Consider the following 26555-nt stretch of genomic DNA (forward strand, 5'->3'; position numbering starts at 1 on the left):
TTCAAAACAAAAAAACAAGACTTTTTGCAAATTATCCATTGTCAAATCTCCGCCAAATACATCTCCCAGCCCGCCAGGGAGCAGCCAGCAGAAGCCGCAAGCTCAGCCAAGCGAGCCGGGATGTCCAAGGCGGGAACTTGGCTTCGCGCGCAACTCTCTGAGACGCGGGCCGGCTCACGTGTCCGGGCCGCACCACGAAAACAACAGCCATAGGGGAGAACAACCTCTTGTTTTCCTCATACAGCCGAGCTTTGCTGCAAACGATCCCTTTCCTTTTGTTTCCAGATTGCGTTATTCAGAAGTGGTTATGCGGCGCCAAACACGCACTTTCTGCCCCACAGGTTTCGGCCTTCCCCACCCTCATCTTCCCCGCGCTCCCCTCCCATCGTTGTAGCTTCCTGCTCGCCCCTCTCATCTCAGCCAACCCTGCTGAGCTTTCGCGTGGGCGTCACGAGTTTCTAGGCAGATCAGGAAAATCCGCTCTCCGGCCGCACCCTCGCGCGCCCCCGCCTGGCGGTGCAGAACAAACGGTCTGAGCGCTTGGCGGGCGCCTGAGAGCGGATCGGGCGAGGCCGAGGAGCGGAGGCCGAAGCCGTGAGGAGCGGCCCGGCGAGGGCGAGGGGCGTGCGAGCGAGCGGCCGCGGCTCGGTGAGGATTTCGGTCGTGTTTTCCTTGGCCGTCGCCGGAAGCCCGGAGAAGCCGGGTGGAACTGCCTTTTGAACGCGTTCTCACGTGTGTTAGGGATCGTCCTCCTGGAAGAGCCTTGATGGCCACGCGGTGTCCTCGCCCCTCTCTCCGCTGGACCCGAGGCCCCTTCCCAGCAAGAGCTGGCCTGGTGGCCGGTATCCACGCGGGGGGCAGCGGCCCTCACACAAGGATTGGTACCCATCTATCTAGTGCGTTGGTTCGTGCATTCACTTGTTTCTTCATGGTCGTTGAACGCCTGTAACGTTCCAGGTGCTTGGGATCCATGAGTGAATAAAACCAAGGGCCCTGCCTTCCTGGGACTTACAGTCCAGGGGAGACAGAGCGGCTGATTTCAGGTCTCATCAGTAAGTGACAGGGTGTTAGAGGGCGATGGTGCTGCGGAAGGGAAAGCGGTAGGCATGCAGGGGGTGCTGCGGTGAGGGGCACGGGCAGGGAGGGCTGGGAAGCCCGTGGTCAGCGCAGGCCGCGTTACAAAGAGACTGAGCTGGATAGAGGAGTGTTTGGGGAGAAGGAAGATAATTCCAGGCAGATGGAGGAGAGAGTGCAAAGGCCCAGTGTGACTTGTATTTATAAAGAACAGCGGCCGGGCATGGTGGCTCACGCCTGTAATCCCAGCATTTTGGGAGGCCAAGGTGGGTGGATCACTTGAGGTCAGGAGTTGGAGACCAGCCTGGCCAACATGGTGAAACCCCATCTCTACCAAAACTACAAAAATTAGCCAGGAGAGGTGGTGCGCACCTGTAATCCCAGCTATTTGGGAGGCTGAGGCAGGAGAATCGCTTGAATCCGGGAGGCGGAGGTTCCAGTGAGCGGAGATCGGGCCATTGCACTCCAGTCTGGGCAACAAGAGCAAACTCTGTCTCAAAAAAAAAAAAGGAAAGAAAGAAGAGAAAAGATAGAAAACAGCAAGAAACCCTTGAATATGAAAATATTAATGGAAGGCAAGAAAGAAAGAAGGAAGGAGGGAGGGAAGGGAGGGAGGGAAGGAAGGAAGGAGGCAGGGAGGGAAGGGAGAGGGAGAGAGGGAGGGAGGAAGGAAGGAAGGGAGAAGGGAGGGAGGGAGGAAGGAAGGGAGAAGGGAGGGAGGGAGGAAGGAAGGGAGAAGGGAGGGAGGGAGGAAGGAAGGGAGAAGGGAGGGAGGGAGGAAGGAAGGGAGAAGGGAGGGAGGGAGGAAGGAAGGGAGAAGGGAGGGAGGGAGGAAGGAAGGGCAGCAAGAAACCACTGACTATGAATGGAAGGCGAGAATCCCAAACTTGGACGTGAAGTTTAGTTCACATGCGCGGCCAAAGCAGTCCAAAAGCATGCATCCCCACCCTCCTCTCACTGCCTACCCCTCTCCTGCAAAAGACCTCCCAGTGGCGTGAGTGCAGGCCAAGACTTTCAGACAGTTTAAACCATTTTTTTTTTTTTTGAGACAGAGTTTCGCTCTGGAATGCAGTGGTGCAGTCTTGGCTCACTGCAACCTCTGCCTCCCAGGTTCAAGCAATTCTCCTGCCTCAGCCTCCTGAGTAGCTGAAATTACAGGCGCCCACCACCATGTCCAGCTAATTTTTGTATTTTTAGTAGAGACAGTGTTTCACCATGTTGGCCAGGCTGGTCTTGAACTCCTGACCTCAGGTGATCTGCCTGCCTTGGCCTCCCAAAGTCCTGGGATTACAGGCATGAGCCACCGCTCCCAGCCTCAGTTTAAATCTCTAATTTGGGATATAATCCACAGAATAAGCAAAAGGAATTCCAAAATAAATTAAAAATAATTTCTCCGTGGGGCTACTGCTTTCTTTCTCCTTAGCAAGATAAATACAAAATTTTGTGTTTCAGAACCTGATCATAATGTGCTACGTGAAAACAAGGATGAAAGATTGGAGCTGTAGGGATAGTGGGGTGAGGGCAGGGCATGAAACAACAAAGAACAAAGTATGTGTCTGTATATGGGTATGAAAACAAAAACAACTTGCCCAGGACTGTTTTCTTAAGACTCTTTACCGGCATAGAGATAATACTGGTAGCAACTACAAAGAAAAACCGATTAGCTTGGCTTATAGTAATGAGCAATAGGAATTTTTTTTTTCGTTTTTTTGCTAAGACTGTAAAAGCAGAACATAGTCTATGAGATAAACTGACAGCAGTGCAGCTGGGCATGGTGGCTCACGCCTGTAATCCCAGCACTTTGGGAGGCTGAGGTAGGTGGATCATGAGGTCAGGAGATCGAGACAATCCTGGCTAACACAGGGAAACCCCATCTCTCTAAAAATAAAAAAAAAATTAGCTGGGCGGGGTGGCACGTGCCTGTAGTCCCAGCTCCTCAGGAGGCTGAGACAGAATCGCTTGAACCAGGGGGTGGAGGTTGCAGTGAGCAGAGATTGCACCACTGCACTCCAGCCTGGGCGACAGAGCAAGACTCCGTCTCAAAAAAAAAAAAAAAATTGACAGCAGTGCTAGGCTATGCAGAAGAAGGTAACATCAGGTCAGGTGCAGTGGCTCACACCTGTAATCCCAGCACTTTGGAATGCCTAAATGGGAGGATTGCTTGAACCCAGGAGTCTGAGGCTGCGGTGAGCTATGATCACACCACTGCACTCTAGCCTGGGTAACTGAGTGAGACCTCATCTCAAGAAAAAAAAAAAAAAAAAAAAAAAAGGCCAGGCACGGTGGCTCACGCCTGTTAATCCCAGCACTTTGGGAGGCTGAGGCAGGCGGATCACAAGGTCAGGAGATCGAGACCATCCTGGCGAACACAGTGAAACCCCATTCTACTAAAAATACAAAAAAATTAGCCGAGCGTGGTGGCGGGCACCTGTAGTCCCAGCTACTTGGGAGGCTGAGGCAGGAGAATGGCGTGAACCCGGGAGGTGGAGCTTGCAGTGAGCGGAGATTGCGCCATTGCACTCCAGCCTGGGCGACAGAGCGAGACTTCGTCTCAAAAAAAAAAAAAAAAAAAAAAAATCAAGAACAACAAAAAAAGAAGGTAACATCAGCAAGCTACAGAGATGAGTAAAACAGGAGTTCTTGGATTAATCTCTAAGGGGAATTGTTTGTGACACTGTGGCCCCATTAAAGCACAAATAATCTGGATTCATGTTATAGATTTAAACCTCACAAGACCTACACATTGGAGAGTGTAACTGCTGGATTAGTTCTAACTGGTTCTACTCCGCTAATAATGGGGTATCAAGTTATTTTATAGGCACAGAGCCAAGAAGTTGCAAGTCATACAGTCAGAGCATGTGCAGAAAGGGAGACTTTAACCTCAAATAACCCGGGAACTCAAGTCTTGCCCCTCAACAGAACCAAAAGATTGGGACATGGCTGGAATTTGAGCACAGGAACACTTTCAAAAGCAACGGGTCCAAGCCCAGGAATGTCCAGTGATAAGACCCTTTACCATATCTTACCATAGGTGGTACTGTTTGAAATCCTTCGGATCAAAACCTGTCCTGCCAGCACTTCCACCTATGCCCGTGTCCTCCCTCACACTTAAAATTTGTTCCAGACTCCAGATTGAAGAGACATATTTGAGCCTGTCTTCTCGCTCAGCCACCTTGCAATAAACTTTTATCTCTAAAAAAATCTGGTGCTTCAGTGTTTGGCTTTACATTGCACGTGGACAGACAGACCCGGTTTGGTTTGGTAACAAAGAGGAGAGCTTGCTTTATTTATTTATTTATTTATTTATGACAAGGTCTTCCTCTGTTGCCCAGGCTGGGAGTACAGAGGTGTGGTCATGGCTCACTGCAGCCTCAAGCTCTTTGGCTCAAGTGATCCTCCCACCTCAGCCTCCCAGGTAGCTAGCACTACAGGTGTGCATAACCACACCTGGCTAATTTTTTAATTTTTTTGTAGAGACAGGGGTCTTGCTATGTTGCCTAGGTTGCTCTCAAACCAGTGGGCTCAAGCAATCCTCCCACTTTGGTGTCCCAAAATGCTGGGATTATAAGCATGAGTCACCGCACCCAGCTTGATTTTTCTTATATGGCTTAAAAGCCAATTCTAAATTACTTTCAGGCTGGGCATGGTGGCTTATGCCTGTAATCACAGAACCTTGGGAGGCTTAGGTGTGAGGATCACTGGAGGCCAGGAGTTCAAGATTAGCCTGGGCAACATAGTGAGACCCCCGTCTCTACAAAAACATTTAATAAAAAAATTATCTGGGTGTGGTGGTGTGTGCTTGTAGTCCCTGCGACTCAAGAGACTGAGGTGGAAGGATTGCTTGAGCCCAGGAATTTGAGGCTGCAGCAAGCTGTGATCATACCACTGCACTTCAGCCTGGGCAACAAAGCAAGACCCTGTCTCAATATATAAATAAATAATTTCAAAAAAGGTTTCGAATAATTGTGTCATCCTGGAAGAAGATGATATCCTTCCAAAGTGGTTATTTTGAAGGGTAACCTTCACTTGGGAGTATAAATTTTCATATGCCTGTTATCCCTGTATTTAAAAAAAAAAACTCTTTCAGACCAGCATAGAAGTGGAGTTAGAACTGTTCCAAACCCACTGTATGAAAATTAAATACAAAATTGGAGGGTAGTCCTTCATTTATGGAATACCCAGAATATCATAGGCTGTGTGCTAGGTGCTGGAGACACAAGGTAAGTACACTAGAGCCTCTTACCCTCCAGGAATTTCTAGTATAGTGATGATTACATCACTGAAATAATTCACCAGAGTGAACTAATATATGCAACTTCAGAAATCTTGTTAGGCATAAAGTGAGGTAGAGATCATGTACAACAAGTAAGGGACTGTGAAGTGGGATAAGGCTAGTCAAGAAGACTTTCTTAGAAGAAATTAGCTTGAATGAGGTTTTGTTTTGTTTTATTTTTTTGAGATGGAGTCTCACTCTGTCGCCCAGGCTGGAGTGCAGTCGCACGATCTCAGCTCACTGCAACCTCCGCCTCCTGGGTTCAAGCGATTCTCCGGCCTCAGCCTCCCGAGTAGCTGGGATTATAGGCACCCACCACCACGCCCGACTAATTTTGTATTTTTTTAGTAGAGACGGGGTTTCACCATGTTGGCCAGGCTGGTCTGAAACTCCTACCTCAGGTGATCCACCCGCCTCAGCCTCCCAAAGTGCTGGGATTACAGGTGTGAGACACCGTGCCCAGCCTAAACTCAGTTTTTCATGTTTCCATGCCAGCACCCTTCTATTGACTCAGTCTAATAGATAGAGGCAAACTAGTAAAAAGGTAAGTAGAATACAACTTATACAGGAATCTCGATAATATCGCCTCATCCTTTTTCATATTTTCCCCCATGTTTTTGCTATGCACATAAGCCAAACTGAAATAAATAGATATAATACAAGACATTCTTTTAGTACACCTTCACTGCTGATGTTTTTGCTGTAATTTTTCTAGACTAGTGAGGTTTCAGGAAAGGGACTGACTTTTAATATCAAATAAGTAATTTTCCTTATATGTATATTTTTGGTCACTTTCTCCAGCATTGCTGTCTTTTTCTCTCCAGCCTTTGGCCTTTCTCATCAGGATGAAAACGCTTCTGTTTGGTGTCTGGGCCCTGCTGGCCTTGATCCTTTGCCCAGGTGAGGCTATTTGGGAAAGCTTTTTAAACCAGTATGTGTCAGGACACAGGTAGCTGGTCAGTGAGGAAGGGGGTGGGGAGTCCTGAGTGGGGTGACACTTCAGTGTTCATTCATCTGGACCCCAGGGGAAAGATTCCTGTCTCTTGGATCACTAGGACACAGAATCCTTAGGGTCTCTGGCTTGTATTTGGGATAACACTAGTTAATAGACTATCAGAGAGGCCTCTCCCTAGGAAACATGCCTTCTCCACTTGGTTCCCTTCTGCCCCAGGACTGCCCTGTGTTTCTCCTCTTGAGAATGTTTTTACTTCTTTGTTGCCACCGTTTGTGTCATGATGAACTATAATAGGCTCTTGGTAGGACAGGACCCATAGCTCAGGTACAAAAAGTGAGTTCTCCTGATGACAGGAAAGGAACAGGGGCCTTAGCAGGTAACATTGCTACAAGAGCTGTGTATTCCCAGAGGGGACTGGTATTGGGAGGTGAAGTAGATGGTAGATATGGACTAGCTAAAGGGGACCTGTAGAGAAGCCTTCAGGACTTCCTGAAGTCTCTGTGCCCTTTACCTACATCAGGCATCTAAAATCCATCCGAGGCCAGGCGTGGTGGCTTGGCTGGGCACGGTGGCTCACGCCTATAATCCCAGCACTTTGGAAGGCTGAGGCAGGCGGATCACCCAAAGTCAGGAGTTCGAGACCAGCCTGACCAACATGGTGAAACCCTGTCTCTACTAAAATTAGCTGGGCGTGGTGGCACGTGCCTGTAATCCCAGCTATTTGGGAGGCTGAGGCAGGAGAATCACTTGAACGTGGGAGGTGGAGGTTGCAGTGAGCCGAGATCGCACCATTGCACTCCAGCCTGGGCAAAAAGAGTGAAACTCTATCTCAGAATAAAATAAAATAAAGTAAAATAAAATAAAAATCCATCTGACATCTCCCACTGCATCAGAGAAGATTTCCAGAACAGATGAAATTTGTAAGAATCCAAAACATCCATTCCCTTAGTGCCAAATCAAAATGGAATGGTCTCACTCTGAGAAGAGGCATAAAGAAGGGGCATGGGAAATGAGTGACCCTGGGAGTCACCTGCAGGCCAATGGATCCGAGAATTTGGTGTGCATAAGGGTCCCCAGGAGGCTTGTTTTATTCCTTAGCATATTTTCAGGTCCCACCTTCACAGGTTTGAAACCATGCACTCTGAGGTGGAGTTGGAATCTGCAGTTTACAAGCATTCAGGGTGATTCTGGCAAAGGGAATCCTTAGCCATAATTTGAGAGAGACACTGCTTTCAGGGATAAGTAATGAAGTTTGAATCCTGTGAGGGTCCACAGCAGCCTATCGTGGGGAGCTTTCAAGAATTCTGAAAGTTTAGGAAGATATTGGTTTCCTGGGCATAATTTTTTTAGCAACTCCATAATTTCCATGGTGATACTAATAGAGAATTCAAGTTCTCAAGAAAGAAGATAGGTGGAGGGAATAGTGGTGGAATCAGAGCTAACTTGTTAACTACAGGTTTTTGTTTGTTTGTTTGTTTGTTTGTTTGAGATGGAGTTTCGCTCTTGTTGCCCTGGCTGGAGTGCAATGGCACAATCTCAACTCACTGCAACCTCTGCCTCCCGGGTTCAAGTGATTCTCTGCCTCAGCCTCCTGAGTAGCTGGGATTACAGGCACGCATCACCACGCCTGGCTAATTTTGTGTTTTTAGTAGAGATGGGGTTTCTCCATGTTGGTCAGGCTGGTCTCGAACTTCTGACCTCGGGTGATCTGCCCACCTTGGCCTCCCAAAGTGGGGAGGATTACAGGCGTGAGCCACTGCGCCCGGCCAATTACAGGTCTTTTGTCCTGTCTGGTCCTCCGAACGTTTTTATTCAGGGCAGGTTTCCTGTTCTCTAACCTGGAACTAGATAGAATAGGTTCTGTATTTATTTGGGTCTCGTGGTCCTCACCAGAGTCATTGGCATATGTGGTTCATATTTCAGGGGTCCCGGAAGAGTTGTTTGAGGTTTCTGTTTGGCCAAATCAGGCCCTGGTGGAGTTTGGACAGTCCCTAGTGGTCAACTGCAGCACTACTTGCCCAGACCCAGGACCCAGTGGAATTGAGACCTTCTTAAAGAAAACTCAGGTGGGCAAAGGGCCTCAGTGGAAGGAGTTTCTTCTGGAGGATGTCACAGAGAATTCCATCCTGCAGTGCTTCTTCTCTTGTGCAGGGATTCAAAAGGACACAAGCCTTGGCATCACTGTGTATCGTGAGTAGGGCTGAGGGCTGGGGGCAGGGGGATGGAAAGGAGGAATGGGGAAACATAAACATGTCTTATTTAGGGAAGGATGGGACAAATTTTTCTAATTGGAGGAGATAAATAAGGCCCTTAATAAAGATTTCTGTCATACTGTAGGGATTCTAGATCCAATCACCTTTTCATTTTTTTTTTTTTTTTTTGAGATAGAATCTTGCTCTATTGCTCAGGCTAGAGTGCAGTGGTGTGATCTCAGCTCACTGCAGCCTCCACCTCCTGGGTTTAAGCAATTCTCCTGCCTCAGCCTCCCCAGTAGCTGGGACTACAGGCAGCCACCACCACGCCTGGCTAATTTTTGTATTTTTTTAGTAGAGACAGGGGTTTCACCATGTTGGCCAGGCTGGTCTTGAACTCCTGACCTGAAGTGATCTATCTGCCACAGCCTCTCAAAGTGCTGGGATTACAGGCATGAGCCACCTCAAGTCCAGCAAGTACAAGTGAGCCTGGCCTACTTCTACTTCCTGTTGATGTAGGCTTTCTTCTGAGTTTTAAATTAGGAGCAGACCATAGAGAGCATCCAGATATCTGTGCTTGAAAATATGTTCAATACAGGAAACATATGCTAATAATGTTTATGGTTAAATTACCAAAAAATATAAGATTAGGCTGGCCACAGTGGCTCATGCTTTAATCCCAGCACTTTGGGAGGCCAAGGCAGGAGGATCACTTGAGGCCAGGAGTTTGAGACCAGCTTGAGAAACACAGTGAGATCTCTGTTTCTACAAAAAAAGTTTTTAAAATTAGCCAGGCATAGTGGTGTGCACCTGTGGTCCCAGCTACTTGGGAGGCTAAGGTGGGAGGATCCCCGGAGCCTAGAAGTTCAAGCCTGCAGTGATCTATGATCACACCACTGCACTCCAGCCTGGGCAACAGAGTGGGATCCTGTCTCTTAAAAAAAAAAAGTATAAAATTAATGCTGAATTGTTTGCTACAAGCTCTTGGAATAAACAGAGATTGGAGAGAGAAGGGTCTTTGTGAGCTGGGGCAGCCTGAAAAGGCTCCATGGTAGAAGAGGCTCCTGCACTGCCCTCCCCCAGGATGGTTAGGGTTTGAATTGAAGGGGACAGGTGAGGAAGGCCTTTCAGGTGGGCAAATAACATGGGCAAAGATATGGCCATGAAAGCAAATGTGATCTCTGTGGGGTCAGAACTTGGTTAGCTATAGTTTGGTTTGTTTGTTTGTTTGTTTGTTTTGAGATGGAGTCTTGCTCTGTTGCCCAGGCTGGAGTGCAGTAGCGCAATCTTGGCTCACTGCAACCTCTGCCTCCTGGGTTCAAGCAATTCTCTGCCTCAGCCTCCTGAGTAGCTGGGATTACAGGCGCCTGCCACCACATCTGGCTAATTTTTGTATTTTTAGTAGAGACTGGGTTTCACCATCTTGGCCTGGCTGGTCTGGAACTCCTGACCTCAAGTGATCCGCTTGCCTTGGCCTCCCAAAGTGCTTGGATTACAGGCGTGAGCCACTGCACCTGGCCTGCTACAGTATAGATTTTGTGTGATGCTAAGGAGCCCCAGGAAGCTGCTCTTGCCTCTGAAGCCCCTCTGGTAAGAGATCAATGCTTTCCAGAATGGCAGCAACAGTCAAAGCAAGGGACCCTCCCTCAGCAGTCACTCTTCTTTGCTATGGCCATAGCCACTTTTGATGGGAAGAAGAAGAACCAGAAGACTAACCCACCCCATCTAGGGCAGGGATGGCAGAAAGCTGACATTGTTGATCAGATGGTTTAAGGGTGGCAGTCACCTTCTGTGATTTGTATCACCTCATCTTCCTGTCCTATGCTGTTTCTGGAGATTCTGGAGAGGTGGGTGGCATGCTCATCAAGTCCTGCCTTTTTGTCTTAAAGAGCCACCAAAACAAGTGATCCTGGAGCTGCAGCCTCCCTGGGTGGCCGTGGATGAACCCTTCACAGTGAAGTGTCATGTGCCCAGCGTAGCACCCTTGGAGAGTCTCACCCTTGCCCTTCTCCAGGGTAACCAAGAACTGCATAGAAAGAACTTTATGAGCTTGGCTGTGGCCTCCCAAAGAGCTGAGGTCATCATCAGTGTCAGAGCCCAAAAGGAGAATGACAGGTGCAATTTTTCCTGCCATGCAGAACTGGACTTGAGTTTGCAAGGTGGGAGGCTCTTTCAAGGCAGCTCACCCATCAAAATAGTCCGGATCTTTGGTGAGTCAGAACTCAAGTGCAAGGGGAATCCTGGGGCTCATCTTGCCTTGGGCTTTGGGATTAAGTTCTCTCGGGGTTTACGGTGAGGGTGTGAGAGTTACTGAGCTCCACCTTTGCTTGAGCTTTAAACTCACCCTGGGGAAGAGAGACATTTTAGCCCCACTCCCTTCCTGCCTTGAAGGGTCTCGCATGACGTGTGATTTATCATGGCTTTTCTCCTTTCTCTTCTTGTCCTCAATTTTTTGGCAGAATTCTCTCAGAGTCCCCACATCTGGGTCTCTTCCCTTTTGGAGGTTGGGATGGCGGAGACTGTGAGCTGCGAGGTGGCTAGGGTGTTTCCAGCCAAAGAAGTTATGTTCCACATGTTCCTGGAAGACCAAGAGCTGAGCTCCTTCCTTTCCTGGGAAGGGGACACAGCATGGGCCAATGCTACCATTCGGGCCATGGAGGCTGGTGATCAGGAACTGTCTTGCCTTGCATCTCTGGGTCCAATGGAACAGAAAACAAGAAAGCTAGTGCATAGCTACAGTAAGTGACCTGGCTCTTCCTTTTTCATATGGGTTCTCTGCTGCTGAAAACACAGAGTAACGGGTTGGTGATTCGGCTGTAGATATCCCTGCTGCCCTTTGCTGGGTATGCTCTCAAATGAACATGGGTCTTCATCTTTCTCTGGTAAATGCAGGCAGATTGGGGACATGTGCTACAGTAGTTCTTTCCAGCCTTCATCCCCAGTTTCTGTAGGCTATCCTGCTTACAGAGTGATTGTGGATGCCCTGAACTACTTCTTAGGAACATTTATTTGAGGTGAGGAGGAAAGCTGTAAGATGAAAAGACATCTTGCAGTCCTTGCAGCGAAGCACAGCTAAATGCGTGCATGCATAAGAGAAGCTCTCGAATCCCCAAACCATGTCATTCTTTCCTTCAGCTTTTACAGAAGAAGCAATGGTATCCAAAATCTTTCCCCTGTTGTCTGCCTTCCCAAGGGCTTTTACCAGCAGCAAGAGTGCAGAAGTGTCTGCTAGTTTTGAGAAATGTGTCTGGTTCTCCTTTTCCTTTCCTTACAGGCTTCCCTCCACCAATCCTGGAGCTAAAAGAATCATACCCATTGGCAGGGACCAACATTAATGTGACCTGCTCAGGGAACGTATTAACATCACCCAGCCCTACTCTTCGGCTTCAGGGAGCCCCAGACCTCCCTGCCCCTGGGGAGCCTGCCTGGCTTCTACTTACTGCCAGGGAGGAAGATGATGGCCGAAATTTCTCCTGTGAGGCCTCTTTAGAGGTGCAGGGTCAGCGGTTGATGAAAACCACTGTGATCCAGCTCCATGTCCTATGTGAGTGGAGGCCTGATCTTTCTTGTCAAAATAAGGATTATTATTTTCCCATTTCTAGAGAGCTTCTTGGCCAGCAGTGCTTCATTATTAGAGTTGCCACATTTTTCTCATAAAAAAAAAAAAATCAAAGGAGAGAATAAAAGGAAAGCTCTCCAAGCTTACCTTACTCCCGGGAAAGCGAGTGGGGAACCAGATGAGGGGAAATTGGGAACATAAAGGAAAGGAGTCAAAGTGATCAGGCAACATTAGTTGAGGGTCGATGGCCGAGGAGAACAAAGGAAGTGATACTGGGAGTTTATGCTGAAAAGGGAAATTTCCAAAAATTCCATATACAAATTTCTATGTTGAAGAGTAGAGAAAATAGGCCAGGTGCGGTGGCTCACGCTTGTAATCCCAGCACTTTGGGAGGCTGAGGCGGGTGGATGGCTAGAGGTCAGGAGTTCGAGAGCAGCCTGACCAACATGGTGAAATCCCATCTCTACTAAACATACAAATATTAGCCGGGCATGATCGTGGGTGCCTGTAATTCCAGCTACTCAGGAGGCTGAGGCCGGAGAATCGCTTGAAACCTGGGAGGCAGAGGTTGTAGTGAGCCGAGGTCATGCCACTGTATTCTAGCCTCGATGACAAAGCGAGACTTCGTCTCAAAAAAAAAAAAAAAAAAAAAAGAAAAGAAAAACTCCTCATCTCTGAGTTCACCACTACCTAGCTCCTTACCCACTGAGAAGCAAAGATGGGAAGCAGGGGCCCCAGGGCCACCACGGACAGAGCAGGGTTATCATTTAGTCCGAATCCCTAAAAACACCCTAGGTTTTGGCGGGGCGTGGTGACTCACGCCTGTAATCCCAACACTTTGGAAGGTCAAGGTGGGTGGATCACCAAGTCAAGAGATCGAGACCATTCTGGCCAACATGGTGAAACACCGTCTCTACTAAAAATACAAAAATTAGCTGGGCATGGGGGCCCGTGCCTGTAGTTCCAGCTACTCGGGAAACTGAGGCCGGAGAATCGCTTGAACCTGGGAGGTGGAAGTTACAGTGAGCTGAGATCGCACCACTGCACATACTCCAGCTTGGCGACAGAGCAAGACTCCATCTCTAAACAAACAAATGAACAAAAAAAACACCCTAGGTTTCATCTGGGTCTCCCTGCCCATAGAGAAGGTGGGAAAGAAGAGTTGGCTCAAAGCAGGGAGCTGCTAGTGCTCCCTTGGGAAGGAAAGCTGTTGGATGGAGGGGACAGCATTTGGGTGAGGGGAGGAGAGAGAGCAGGGGGTGAAGGTGGGGAGGGAGTGTGGTGCACTGAACTCAGGTCTTTGGGAAACTATTTTTGCAGACAAGCCACGGTTAGAGGAATCCAGTTGCCCTGGCAAACAGACCTGGCTGGAAGGGATGGAACACACGCTCGCCTGCGTCCCAAAGGGAAACCCAGCTCCAGCCTTGGTGTGTACCTGGAATGGGGTGGTCTTTGACCTTGAAGTGCCACAGAAGGCAACCCAGAACCACACTGGAACCTACTGCTGCACAGCCACTAACCAGCTGGGCTCTGTCAGCAAAGACATTGCTGTCATTGTTCAAGGTAACCTTTGCTGCCTTGCTGCCAGGCCCAGGATGGAAACCCCTCAGGGGTTTGGGATTCTTATCTAAGCAGGAAAATAAGAAAGATTCTACTGGGTTGGGAAGAATGAGACTCAGAGGTGGGCCTGGTGGGCTGGGGTGGGTGATTCTCGTACTCTCAGACTTTCCTAACTCTGTCTTCTGTGCTTGGGCAGGACTGGATGAAGGAATCAGCTCTACCCTCTTTGTCATTATTACCGTTGCCCTTGGAGTGGGTGTCATCACCATAGCACTGTATTTGAGTTATCGGCCCTGCAAAGTGGACAGGAGGAAATTGCTCTATAGGCAGAAAGAGGAGGACAAAGAAGAGGAAAGCCAGTTTGCTGTTCAGGAAGAGAAAAGTGCAACTCATATAATTGACAGCTATTTGATTGAGTGAGACTTCTGCTACTGTGGTTTCCCAGGGAGGGAAGAAGGGATAGAGGAGAAAGGAAGAAACACAATGGCAGGCTGCACTACCCTTTGTGTACGTCTGTCCTGTAAAACAGTGTTTCAGGCCCCCATGCCCCATGTCCTGTGTGTCCAATATGTCCACAAGCTCACCTTTCTCTCTCCCTCTCTCTTTTTTTTTTTTTTTTTTTTGAGATGGAGTCTCACTCTTGTCGCCTAGGCTGGAGTGCAATGATGTGATCTCGGCTCACTGCAACTTCAGTTTCCCGGGTTCAGGCGATTCTCCTGCCTCAGCCTCCCCAGTAGCTGAGATTACAGGTGCACACCACAACTCCTGTCTAATTTTTGTATTTTTCGTAGAGATGGGGTTTCACCATGTTGGCCAGGCTGGTCTCAAACTCCTGACCTCAAGTGATCCGCCCACCTCGGCCTCCCAAAATGCTGGGATTACAGGTGAGAGCCACTGCGCCCAGCCGCCTTTCTCTTTAGAGCTCACTCTAGTCATTAGGAATCTCAGTCTCAATGTTTGATTTGTAAGAAGGCCTCTTGCGCCTTGCCAGGTGCTTCATCAGTCCACTCTTAGATCCAAAAAAAAAGAAAAGATCTTGCCGTTTCTTCATGATTCTCACTGCCCTTTTCTCTTAAACATCATACTAAATAAAGTCAGGCACATCTTAGAAATACAACTCATATTTCATGGTTTTCTGATTACTAACTGGGAACTAAATCTGTAGTCCAGGGACAGGACTTTGAAGGGAGTAAGTATCAAATATGGGGCTAGAAATCAGAGCTCTGTTCCCATCTCCACTTTCCCTTGCTCTCCTGACCTGGGCTTCTGGAGTGCCAGCTCCCAGAGCTGGGCTTGTTGACATCATTAAAGATCAGTGGCAAGCTCCAACTCAGTAACCATCTGTTGTGGGTCTTGGGAGAGTATACAGATGGTAAGAAATTCCACTTCGGGCCAGACAAGCATCCTATCTAGCCCAGTGTTCTGTCTCTGAAGTAGAAGGTAGAGTTCTTCCATGAAATTGGCCTCATAGGTTAAGAGTTCCAAACATCTCCGAATTCCTTTTCATAGAGTGATCAACTGTGAGTTCGCATTTGCCAGTTTTCTTTTTTTTACCTATATGGGCGTCTAGGTTAGAGTTGCAATGTTTACTCTCCCTTTTCATCAATAAGGACATATTTTCATCTATCTGTAAACAATTTCCTTGAAGCTTCAAGAGGAATCCTCTTGTGAAAATGTTCATATGATTTTATGATTCTGCTTCCTTCCCTGTCTTTGGGAAGGAGTATATTCACCCTCGGAGAAGGCATGAGGAATCATAAAACCAGATCTTTTCTCCCAAATCAGTCAAGAAATGTTCACTGGAATGTTCCTATGGTAAAAATAAAAGTGATTTTATGATATCCAAATGCAATTCCCTTCCCTTCTGTGTCATTGCTGAAAGCTCTTATTTATTTATTTATTTTGAGACGGAGTCTTGCTCTGTCGTCCAGGCTGGAGTGCAGTGGTGCGATCTTGGCTCACTGCAAGCTCCGCCTCCTGGGTTCACGCCATTCTCCTGCCTCAGCCTCCCAAGTAGCTGGGACTACAGGCACATGCCACCATGCCCGGCTAATTTTTTGTATGTTTAGCAGAGACGGGGTTTCACTGTGTTCGTCAGGATGGTCTTGATCTCCTGACTTGTTGATTTGCCCACCTTAGCTTCCCAAAGTGGCTGGATTACAGGCGTGAGCCACTGTGCCTGGCCGCTGAAAGCTCTTATTATGTCAAATGGTTGCATTTTATAACTTTTTTTTTTTTTTTTAGATGGAGTCTCGCTCTGTTGCCCAGGCTGCAGTGCAGTGGCGCGATTTCGGCCTGCTTCAACCTCCACCTCCCAGTTTCAAGCAATTCTCTGCCTCAGCCTCTCGAGTAGCTGGGATTACAGGTGCCCACCACTATGACCAGCTAATTTTTTGTATTTTTAGTAGAGACAGGGTTTCACCATCTTGGCCAGGCTAGTCTTGAAGTCCTGACCTCGCGATCCACCTACCTTGGCCTCCTAAAGTGCTGGTATTACAGGCCTGAGCTACCGCTCCTGGCTGCATTTTATAACTTTAAGTACAATTTCTCAGGAAAAAATACCGTGTTGATAGCATAAACAACCAGCCCAGGGCAGGGGGTGCATTAGCTCAGGGCAGCAGCCTATTTAACCTGCTTTGAAAACTGAAATTCAGGCCGGGGCGGTGGCTCATGCCTGTAATCCCAGCACTTTGGGAGGCTGAGGCAGGTGAATCACTTGAGCCCCACAGTTTGAGAATAGCCTGGGCAACATGGCAAAACCCCATTTCTACAAAAAATACAAAACTAGGCCAGGTATACTGGCACGTGCCTGTAGTTCCAGCTACTTGTGAGTCTGAGGTAGGAGGATCACTTGAGCACAGGAGGTGGAGGGTTGCAGCGAGTTGAAATCATGCACTGGACTCCAGCCTGGGTGACGGAGCCAGACCCTGTCTCAAAAACAAAACAAAGGAAACAAAGACAAAAACTAAAGGGCAGACTTCCAGATATAGAGAGGTCCATAGCCTTCCAAATTGCAGATACCAGCTAGAAAAAACCATGGCATCAGACAGCAGAGGGAAAATGTTTTTCCATTCTCAGACCTCCCGAGTCTGGTGTTATAGATTAAGTATAAAAATAACCCTTTGGAAGGCTGGGCACGGTGGGTGGCTCACGCCTGTAATCCCAGCACTTTCGGAGGCTGAGGTGGGCGGATCACAAGGTTAGGAGATCGAGACCAGCCTGGCTAACACAGTGAAATCCTGTCTCTACTAAAAATACAAAAAAATTAGCTGGGCATGGTGGTGGACACCTGTAGTCCCAGCTACTCGGGAGGCTGAGTCAGGAGAATGGCGTGAACCCGGGAGGCAGAGCTTGCAGTGAGCCGAGATCGCGCCACTGCACTCCAGCCTGGTGACAGAGCAAGACTCCGTCTCCAAAAAAAAAAAAGAAAAAAAATAATAAGCCTTTCGTTTCACCACATACAAGGCAGTGAGGATACAGTGGTGAACAAAATATTGTCCCTGGCTTCCACAAATTTATTAGGAAAGCTAGACAAACAAGTAGGAGATTACATTTGTGCATGAACTCCTATGACTGGGAAAACAGATTGTTAAGAGAAAGCATAAGTCGGAACAAGGAAGGCTTCCTGGAGGGACACGAAATATCTTGACTTTGCAAAATAGCATCATCCCCGAACATGACCTTTTCAACCTCAATGTTTCCACTAGGTGGAGCTACTGCTCTCTCATCATGTGAGTCTAATATAAATCATCCACCTTCCCTGAATTGAGCATTTGGGGAAGTAAGTTAAGAAGCAGGTTTAAGAGACAGGAGTATAGAGCCGCTCCATGCAGGGATCCACAGCCATTTTGGTGTCAGGATCAGCCGCATCAGGGCTGTAGTTATCCTGTATCTGCAAACCCTGCCTCATGGCCTCAGTGCCTTGAAGCACAGTGAATCCAAAAAGGAAGGGAAAAATGAGCCAGGCATGGTGGTGTGCACCTGTAATCCCAGCTACTGGGGAGGCCGAGGCAGGAGAATCGCTTGAACCTGGGAGGCGGAAGTTGCAGTGAGCCGAGATCGTGCCATTGCACACCAGCCTGGGTAACAGAGCGAGACCCCATCTTGAAGAAAACAAAAACAAAAGCAAACAAACACAAAACAAACAAAACCAAAAAAGAAGGGAAGAAGGGGGCCACTTGGACTTTCTAGTTCCAGCAGGGAGAGCCTGGAGGCTTAGCCGGCTGCTGCCTTTGCTTCTCACTGCCACAGGGTGTCAGTGTTGACAGATGGTCCCACACAGTACCATCAAACCAAGCCAGTCTGCAGATCCGGGTTCCCAGCTGCTATGGATCTCTGAGGGAGGATGATCTGCTTCTTCGGGGCCTGCTCCAGCTGCGGGTGTCCTCTTGCTGGGGTTTCCAGGGTTCCAGTTCTTAGAGCTCAGTAGTTTGGATGAGCCATTCCGCAAAGCTCTTCAGAGTAGGCTGGGCTCTTTCCCTTGCAGACTTGGAACCTCTGTTCGCTTTCCTTCCCAAAGGATCCACAAACCAGGGGTCAGGCAGCGCCTTCTCATTGATTCTTTTTTTTTTTTTTTTTTTTTGGAGACGGAGTCTCGCTCTGTCTCCCAGGCTGGCGTGCAATGGCGCGATCTCAGCTCACTGCAACTTCTGCCTCCTGGCTTCAAGCAATTTTCCTGCCTCAGCCTCTGGAGTAGCTGGGATTACAGGTGTGTGCCACCACACCTGGCTAATTTTTGTGTTATTAGTAGAGACAGGATTTCATCATGTTGGCCAGCTGGTCTCAAACTCCTGGCCTCAGGTGATCTGCCCACCTCGGCCTCCCAAAGTGCTGGGATTACAGGCGTGAGTCACCATGCCTGGCTTCACTGATTCTTAAAGCAGGAAGGGTCTCATATCTCTTTTCCCTTAGCTTCTAAGGGTAGCTGTCTCATTGTCTATAGGAGGAGGACCCACCCCTAAATGGTATTGATCATATTCTTTGTGAACATTAAAGCAACCAGCTCACCCTTAAAGTGCAGGTACCTTGATTATCTCCAGAGGAACAGTGGCGTTTAATACTCCAAAATTTTACCCTCTTTATTATCATTTTTGAGAGAGAATCTTGCTCAGCCACCCAGCTGGAGTACAGTGGCATGATGGGCTCAGCGCAACTCTGCCTCCCGGGCTCAAGCGATTCTCATTCCTCAGTAGCTGGGAATACAGGTGTGCACCACCACACCTGGCTAATTTTTGTATTTTTAGTAGAGACGGGGTGCCATCATTTTGGCCAGGCTTCTCTTGAACTCCTGATCTCCTCCCACCTCGGCCTTCCAAAGTGCTGAGATTACTGGCTTGAGCCACTGTGCCTGGCAGTTTGTCCTCTCAAGGATCGTCAAGGTGACATTCTGGTGTCTTTCTCTTTAGACCTGAGAAAGCATAAGTTACATCTTTAGTGGGACTTCTTACCATAGGATTAATAATAGTATTTACCTTAGAAGATTATAGTTAGAAAGAAATGACATAATACTTCTAATAAACTAGCATGGTGCTGGAGACATGTGTACACATTTGTTGGCTTTTATTATTACACTGATAATTCTGGTGGTAATTAAGCCCGTCACTATAATCACAGTAAACTCAAAGCAAGAATCAGAAATCCATAGTAACCTTGAACGCCATCAAAAGTCATATATACCGTACCAGCTTTCTGATTTTTCTAGTCTTTTTCTTGCTCCTTTCCCTACTCTCCCCCTAGTTTGGTCCCCTAAGATTTAGGACTACTAATAGGGTGACCAGTCCTGTTAGCTGAGTGTGTATTGAGCTGAGGGATTCCTGGAAGGAACGTGGGACTTTCAGTGTTGACATTGAGAAAGTCTCCTGGAAACCAGGACTAGTTGGTAACCCTAATCCCAGAGGTGCTCATTGTGTGCCTCAGCACTCCGGGGCCTTCTGAATTAAAGAAGCAGCCAGGCAAAGTGTCAGCTTGTCTCGGCCTAGAAGCCCAGACCCTGTAATTCAGAAGAAAAGGGAAGGGGTCAGTTCTGCTCTCAACTGTGTATAAAGGGACAAAACCTACCATGTGTATTTCAACAGTGCTCATGGAAGAAATTCAGAAGTGGTCATTTTAGGTTAGGGTAAATTCAAAAAAATGACAGAGTCAGTAAAACATTATCCCAGGGATCAAGGATGACTGGAGCTCTGCCTGCTGAACTCTTCGTTGTGTGAGTCTCGCTAATCTTATCTTCAAGAAGAGTTTTCATTAGAAAATACCATCAAGGGCCAGGCCTGGTGGCTCCCACCTGTAATCCTATCACTTTGGGAGGCCAAGGCAGGTAGATCACTTGAGGCCAGGAGTTCCAGACCAGCCTGGCTGACATGGTGAAACCCTGTCTTTACCAAAAATGCCCGGTGTGGTGGTGCATGCTTATAATCCCAGCTACTCGGGAGGCTGAGGCATGAGAATCACTTGAACCCGGGAGGCGGAGGTTGCAGTGAGCCAAGATCACACCACTGCACTCCAGCCTCTGTCTCAAAAACAAAAACAAAAACAAAAATAAACTATTAACAATTTTTAGTTGTGAGAAGATATAAACATTTCCATCTTAACCATTTTACATGTACAGTTCAGTCACGTCAAGTACATTGACACCGTCATGCAACCATCACCACCATCCATCTCCAGAACCCTTTTCATCTTGCACAGCTGAAACCCTGTGCTCATTAAATAGCTCCCTATTCCATCCCTCCCCACAGCCACTGGCAGCCACCATCCTACTTTTTGTCTCTATGAATTTGACTGCTCTGAGTACCTCATATGACTGGAATCAAGAGAGTATTTGTCTTTTTGTGAGTGGCTCACGATAAACACTTTTTAGATGACTGGTTGGAATTAGGAGCAGGTGGCACCACAACTGGCCCAGGCCTCTCATCTCCTTTTTCTCCTTTTTCCCTGTTCCACCAATACAACAACTGTGGACACATGGGTCTCATCTTTGCGGTCCCTAACACAGTGGTTCTCAACCTTGTTTACATGTTAGAATCACCTGGGAAAGTTTTCAAACTACCCTTGCCTGGACCACATTCCAGGCTAATTATATCAGAATCTCAGGGAGTGAGGGCTTACGTATGCATCGTTTAGAAAACACCCTAGGCATCTCAAATTTGCAGCGGAAATTACCTTCCACACCAAGTTGATAAGCTGAAAGGTAGACTAACAGTGGGTAAATCAAAGAGTTTAAAGTAGATGGTCTTTAAGGTCTTTTTATATTCTAAAATGTGCAAAGTCAGCTAGTATCTTTCTAATTCTCAACGAGCAGTGGTTGAGTGGAATGACCTATACCTGAGGGGAGCTGGGTGGACAGTCTCTGGAGTGTGGCTCCCCCTGCAGTTCAGATATATGTTATGACCACCCCACTTTAGAACCCTCTTAGCCACCCAAGTAGGCGCTGGACATTGTCATTCCCCTGTCACGTGCATTCAACAAATACTTATTAAGATGGCTCACATTTCCTTTTAAAACACGCAAGCCGAGAGATAATTATAATTGTGCTCATTCCATCGACTTCTAAAGACTGAGATTTCTAAATAATTTTAAGGTCAAATGAAGGACGTTGCAGGAATATTGATTCCAGCTTCGTGCAAGAAATCGTTTTCTGCAATGAGAGTGGTTTAATAGAATGAGGAGCCTTGTGAAAGTGATTCCCTTGGTTCTAGTGCTACACACTTGTAATTGGAATACTGACTGTAGTGGATGCCGTAGGATAAGATTCCCAAAGTAGAAGAAACTAGACTCACTTATGAGGCCTTTCTAACTCCAAAAGGCCATAATTTTAAAGCCTGATAGTAGAAGAATGACATAAGATGCAGGAATGGCTTCTGAGCTGAGAAATGCAGCAGCTCTAGAGTTCTAATTAGTTCAACTTGCAACCACTTCCCAAGGACTGAGTTAGTAACTGTAAAATAGCCAAAAATGAACACAAGTGGGTCTCGTTATCAGGAAAATTCATGATAGCACATAAGAATCAGAACTTCTAAAGAAGATTAATTAGGGGGTTGATTATTTGCATTGCAAAATAATTCCTGACTTCATGAAATCATTTTTGGTTACTAGAATTCCTGTGAGCATCTTAGTATCGATTTATAGGTCACCAGTCACTTAGCCAAGGTGCTTGGGAGAGTAAAATCTTAACTAACCACCGCTCTTTAGTGCTTATTTGGAAATAATAAACATCTCAGATGTTTATTATTTCCTAATTGTCATTAGGAAAACAATATAATTTCACTACAGGTATTCAGACACTTCATCAGAAAACACAAAACATCCAAAAATTCAATGCAGAAATAACTACAATTTCTTGAGTACTATAATATGTCAAAAATACCATTGCATTTAATCCTCACATAATCCTTGTAAAGCAACATATTATTATCTCAGCTTGGTCAAGTAATTTATTGAGGAGCACTAAATTACGTACAGCCCAAATCTTTCTGATTCTTTCCCTTACACCGAGTTACCCCAATCAACATCTCTTGAAACAAAATTGCTCACAGACAGTTCGGAGACCATGCGTGTTTGGGTTAATTTTTGCCCTTAAAATATTTTCAATATGTGTTGCCAGTGTTTAAATGTTAGATTTCCCATAAAAGTCTGGATGTCCTGGCTGTCTCAAATGGTCAGAAGGTCTGGAAGCCGTGTCCCTCCAATCCTGATGGTGACAGGCTGGGTGGGTCCTACCTCAGCAGGGGCTTGAATTCTGCAGATTGGGCTGGTTCCCACCCCTCTGTGTTGCATCCCCCGAAGGGAAGCGAGTGTCATCTGGGATTTATCCCCTCCCATCCAGCCCCCATTGCTTATGTTGTTATCTACCTGGCACCTATTGGCACTGCATTTACAACCCCGAATAAAATCTCTCTTCCACTTCCCTTGCCCTAATTCAGATTCCAAATGCTCTGGTTCCGTATATCTCAAACTCATTTTTGCATTGTTCTCATTTCCCAAGAGTAATTGGGCTTAAGGAATATTTATCTTAAACTTCTTCTGAACACAAGTAATTCTATGCCATTGTTTCCTCACCTGTTGGGGAGTTTTTGCCTCTGCACTTAATAGCCCATCTTGTTTTCATTTCTTCCCGCTCCTGGGGGGCTAGGTTTGGTGTTGCTGGTGATGGTGGGGGAGGAAGAAAAGCCTTCAAGTCATGTCATCTCTGGGATGACCAATGAGCTACGACCAGCAAGCTGGGACCACTGACCTGGTGGAATGGCCTTAGTGAGTAATAGACAGCAGTGATGTGTCAGCCTTTTTCTGGCCCGGGAACAGCCAAACCTCTTATGTTTCAGTGGCCTAGTTCCCAATAGACCCTGAAGGCCCTCCAGGTCGTCTTCCCACCTACCCCTTGCTCCATACCACCACCTTCTACCCCATAATATTATAGAAGGACACCTAGTCAGACAAAATGATACAACTTAATTTTATTAGGACAAGGCTGGTGGGCACTGGAGTGGCACCTTCCGGGGCCAGGAGAGGCACTGGGGAGGGGTCACAGGATGCCACACGGGCACCTAGAAGCCACAGCTGCCCTCCACAGAGCGGCACTGCACGATGCGCAGGAATGTCTCGACCTTGTCCATGTCCTTCCTGAAGCAGTGGAGCAGCCCGTAGTTCTTGAGCAGTGCGTCATGGTTGTGCGAGTTTGTGTCAAACTTGCTGTAGGTCTGCTTGAGGATCTGCCCAGTCCGGGGGCTGCCGTCTTCCAGCCTCTGCAAAGTGAAGGAAGAGAAGGAGAGGCGAAGCGCTTGGGCACTGTTCCCTCCCTCTCTCATTCATCCATTTTCCTCCCTCCCCTTCAGGGTGTAGAGAAAGGCCTGGAGGATTCACCAGGGGAAATTAAGAATAAGGTGAGTTCTCTTGGGTCAGCACCTGACTGCTAAAAAGAGGGCAGCAGTGTTTCACTCCCCCAGCCCTCGAAGCCAGTGGGGCTCCAGGATTGGGGACCCCTGGCGCCACCCTCACCCCCATCAGCGTTTGGATTCCTTCCTCTAGGTCCTTTAGGAGGTGATAGTCATTGCTGTCCGAGGTGTCATACACCAGGTTGTTGGTGAAGATACTCCTGAGGAGCCGCACGGGCTCTAGCCACGACTCGATGAGCAGCAGGGAGAGGCGGAGCAGCTCTGAGTTCTACAGGGGAAGGACCAGCAGTGGCTGTGCTGCCCGGGGGCTCTGACCACAGGTCTCCCCCATCCCCACCTGGGGAGACGGCATCCACTCACCGATTTCTGCTGCGTTTCCTCCATGTTGGAGGGTGTCGGAATAGAGTCTGAGAAGCAGAAGGAGGTCTGGGAGCCATGCAGGAATGAATACTTCTGGTCCTTTGAGATATAGGCGTCTTCCTAGGAGAAGGACCCCCCCCCCCCCCAAGAAGGACCGCTCGTTTCTATGCTGGAGACCAGCTCCCATTGTTACTTTTCTGGGAACCTGGCTCAGCCTATGCTCATCTGCCTGCATTTTTGCTTCAGAAAACAACCCTGAGCTCCTTAGTCTCCTCCCATTACTTCCCCAGTGGGGGAAAGTCACCCCTTCCTGCCCCCTCTGAGCTGCACCCATTCCCCAAGAGCTTACAAACTCCTGGTAGGTGTCAATGGCCAGCTGGTGGGCGCGATGGGCTTGGAGCATAGCATGGTCAAAAAGCCTGGATAAGGGAACGGTTTGGACGGCACCAGCCTCTTGAAGCCAGGGCAGACAGAGCAGGGCAAAAGCCAGGAGCAGGGACGTCTGGGAGCCTGGGGAGAAACCGGAGGGCAAGGGAGGGAGCCGGGGAGCAGGAGGCCAGCACTCTCCCTGCTGCAGGAGCTGTTTTTTTTTTCCTCTCTCCATCCCTCCGGGGACCAGGAACATGCAGAGCCTGGCCAAATATCTGGGCTCAGATGGCAATACTCACATTCAGAAGCCCCAAACCTGAGGGTTAGTGCCCCTGTCCCATCTACAGGGCGCCGCCTCTCCCTTTGGGACACATTGTGCCCAAAGGGATTTTAGGGGCGCTTACCTGCAGCCATTGCAGCTAGGTGAGCTGTCCACAGGACCCTGAGTGGTTTGGGGAGTTGGGCCTTGGGATCCTAGAGCTGGTCTCTTGTGGGCTCTTTTTATACCCTGGCCCCTTCTCTCTCGCTGCTTGACCCCACCTTTTTCTGTGTACATTTATGCATGGGGCCACTGACGGGCTTGTCCTAATGGATAATTTAGAAGCTCCTCCCACACATGCTGGGATCATGCCCCCTGGCTTGTCATCTTTCCCTTCCCACCGTCACCAGCGTTGTGAGGGTTGTGCACAGAGTGTCAGCCACAGACACCACCCAACTCGTCCTCTCTTTAAGGGTCAGGTGGGTGCCCTCTGGCAGCACGCCATGGTGGCCAACCTGAACGCGGGGAAGGATGTCAGGATAGCCAGTCCTTGAGACCCCTACCGACCCCATCCCACTCTCTATCCTATTCCTTTCCTCCTCCCCGCATGTTTAACCTCCACCCCCCAGACAGAATGTATGTGTTGGGAAAAGGGGCCAAGCACAGCCAATAGATCGTGGGGGTTCTGAGCACCATTGAGTCCTGAATTCCACTTTTGCTGACGACTCCTGTGCCCACCTGAGTCAGCTGGATGCAGTGATAACACTGACCACTAGAGAGAACCAACCCCACACATTGCTCTCCCCTTTCCCTGAACCTTGGGGTGGAGCGGCAGGGGGGCTCCCCCAGGTCACTGGGGACGAAGAACCCAGACTTAAGGTATTGCCCCAGCTCCTTGGACCTGTAGCAGAGATACAAACCAAGAAACAGAAATCCCGGGAACAGACACGGACCACAAGCGCTTCCTCCCATAGCCCTGAAACCATCAGAGAATCTCAAAGTTGGAAGAGCTCTTGAAGATTTGAGTCTCTTCCCCAGCTTTGGAACTCAGAACACATCACGCCAAAAGATGCCCTATCCAGCCATGGAAGCCCGTCCTCTTTTGTCTCCTCCTTTCATGACCTGTGTAGGGCTTATCCAGTTGCCAAGGGCCTGCCTGTGCATTCTCACGTCTGACCTGCCACTTGTCTTGTGTAGGAGATATGATTATCATCCCATTTCACACATCAGGAGACTGAGGCTCAGAGAGACTGATTGAATGAGCTACCTCAGCCAGGGCAGCAGATCTCCACAACCTTGCTCTTCCCACATTGAGTCATTTAAAGTCCTTCTCCAGGCCGGGCATGGTGGCTCATGCCTGTAATCCCAGCACTTTGGGAGGCTGAGGTGGGTGGATCACTTGAGGTCAGGAGTGCAAGACCAGACTAACCAACATGGCAAAACACCATCTCTACTAAAAATATAAAAGTAGCTGGGTGTGGTGGCGCAAGCCTGTAATCCCAGTTACTCAGGAGGGTGAGGAGGTAGAATCGCTTGAACCCAGGATGCAGAGGTTGCCGTGAGCCAAGATCGCGCCACTGCACTCCAGCCTGGGCGACAGAGTGAGACTCCATTTCAACAACTACAACAACAACAACAACAGCAACAACAAAAGTCCTTTCTCCAGAGCAGGTGGTGTGGCGCTACTCAGTTATTTAATTATTTTAGTTTCTTTTCTTTTCTTTTCTTTTCTTTTCTTTTCTTTTCTTTCTTCCTTCCTTCCTTCCTTCCTTTCTCTTTCTTTCTTTCTTTCTTTCTTTCTTTCTTTCTTCTTTCTTTCTTTCTTTCTTTCTTTCTTTCTTTCTTTCTTTTCTCTCCTTCCTTCCTTCTTTCTCTCTCTCTCTCTCTTTCTTTCTGTCTTGTTTTTGATGGAGTCTCATTCTGTCTCCCAGGCTGGAGTGCAGTGGCATGATCTTGCCTCACAGCAACCTCCACCTCCTGGGTTCAAGTGATTCTCCCGCCTCAGCCTCCCTAGTAGCTGGGATTACAGTCACCCGCCACTATGCCGGGCTAAGTTCTGCACTTTTT

General features: G+C 48.1%; 2 protein-coding genes across 4 annotated transcripts; one reads left to right on the plus strand and one right to left on the minus strand.

The window, feature by feature from the left end:
• Window positions 1-508: 508 nt before the first annotated feature.
• LOC100454867 (intercellular adhesion molecule 5) lies at window positions 509-15460 on the plus strand. 3 transcript variants are annotated; one of them, XM_054537250.2, is made up of 8 exons: window positions 509-904; window positions 6172-6247; window positions 8226-8492; window positions 10384-10704; window positions 10954-11232; window positions 11769-12038; window positions 13374-13616; window positions 13810-15460. In XM_054537250.2, the coding sequence occupies exons 1-8, from the start codon at window positions 767-769 to the stop codon at window positions 14031-14033; spliced, it is 1818 nt and encodes a 605-aa protein (XP_054393225.2). In that variant the 5' UTR covers window positions 509-766; the 3' UTR covers window positions 14034-15460. The 3 variants fall into 3 exon arrangements, with proteins under 3 accessions (XP_054393225.2, XP_002827766.3, XP_054393226.1); XM_002827720.3 differs by having other exon boundaries at window positions 509-648; XM_054537251.2 differs by lacking the exon at window positions 11769-12038 and having other exon boundaries at window positions 596-904.
• Window positions 15461-23046: 7586 nt separating this feature from the next.
• CSH2 (chorionic somatomammotropin hormone 2) lies at window positions 23047-24758 on the minus strand. Its single transcript, XM_002827700.5, has 5 exons — window positions 24634-24758; window positions 24210-24370; window positions 23861-23980; window positions 23604-23768; window positions 23047-23350 (listed from the first exon to the last, which is right to left on the minus strand). The coding sequence occupies exons 1-5, from the start codon at window positions 24641-24643 to the stop codon at window positions 23153-23155; spliced, it is 654 nt and encodes a 217-aa protein (XP_002827746.2). The 5' UTR covers window positions 24644-24758; the 3' UTR covers window positions 23047-23152.
• Between the last annotated feature and the right edge of the window lie 1797 nt (window positions 24759-26555).

The sequence above is a fragment of the Pongo abelii genome, chromosome 19 (assembly GCF_028885655.2).
Source record: "Pongo abelii isolate AG06213 chromosome 19, NHGRI_mPonAbe1-v2.0_pri, whole genome shotgun sequence".
Lineage (NCBI taxonomy): Eukaryota > Metazoa > Chordata > Mammalia > Primates > Hominidae > Pongo > Pongo abelii.

Coding starts and splice junctions, on each gene's coding strand:
- CSH2 (XM_002827700.5), bottom strand. Junction 23,769..23,860: donor AGGAAACGCAGCAGAAATCG/GTGAGTGGATGC, acceptor CTTCCCCTGTAG/AACTCAGAGCTGCTCCGCCT. Junction 23,351..23,603: donor GAATCCAAACGCTGATGGGG/GTGAGGGTGGCG, acceptor TTCACTTTGCAG/AGGCTGGAAGACGGCAGCCC.
- LOC100454867 (XM_054537250.2), top strand. CDS start 767: ATGGCCACGCGGTGTCCTCGCCCCTCTCTCCGCTGGACCCGAGGCCCC. Junction 905..6,171: donor CCCATCTATCTAGTGCGTTG/GTTCGTGCATTC, acceptor TTTTCTCTCCAG/CCTTTGGCCTTTCTCATCAG. Junction 11,233..11,768: donor AAAGCTAGTGCATAGCTACA/GTAAGTGACCTG, acceptor CTTTCCTTACAG/GCTTCCCTCCACCAATCCTG.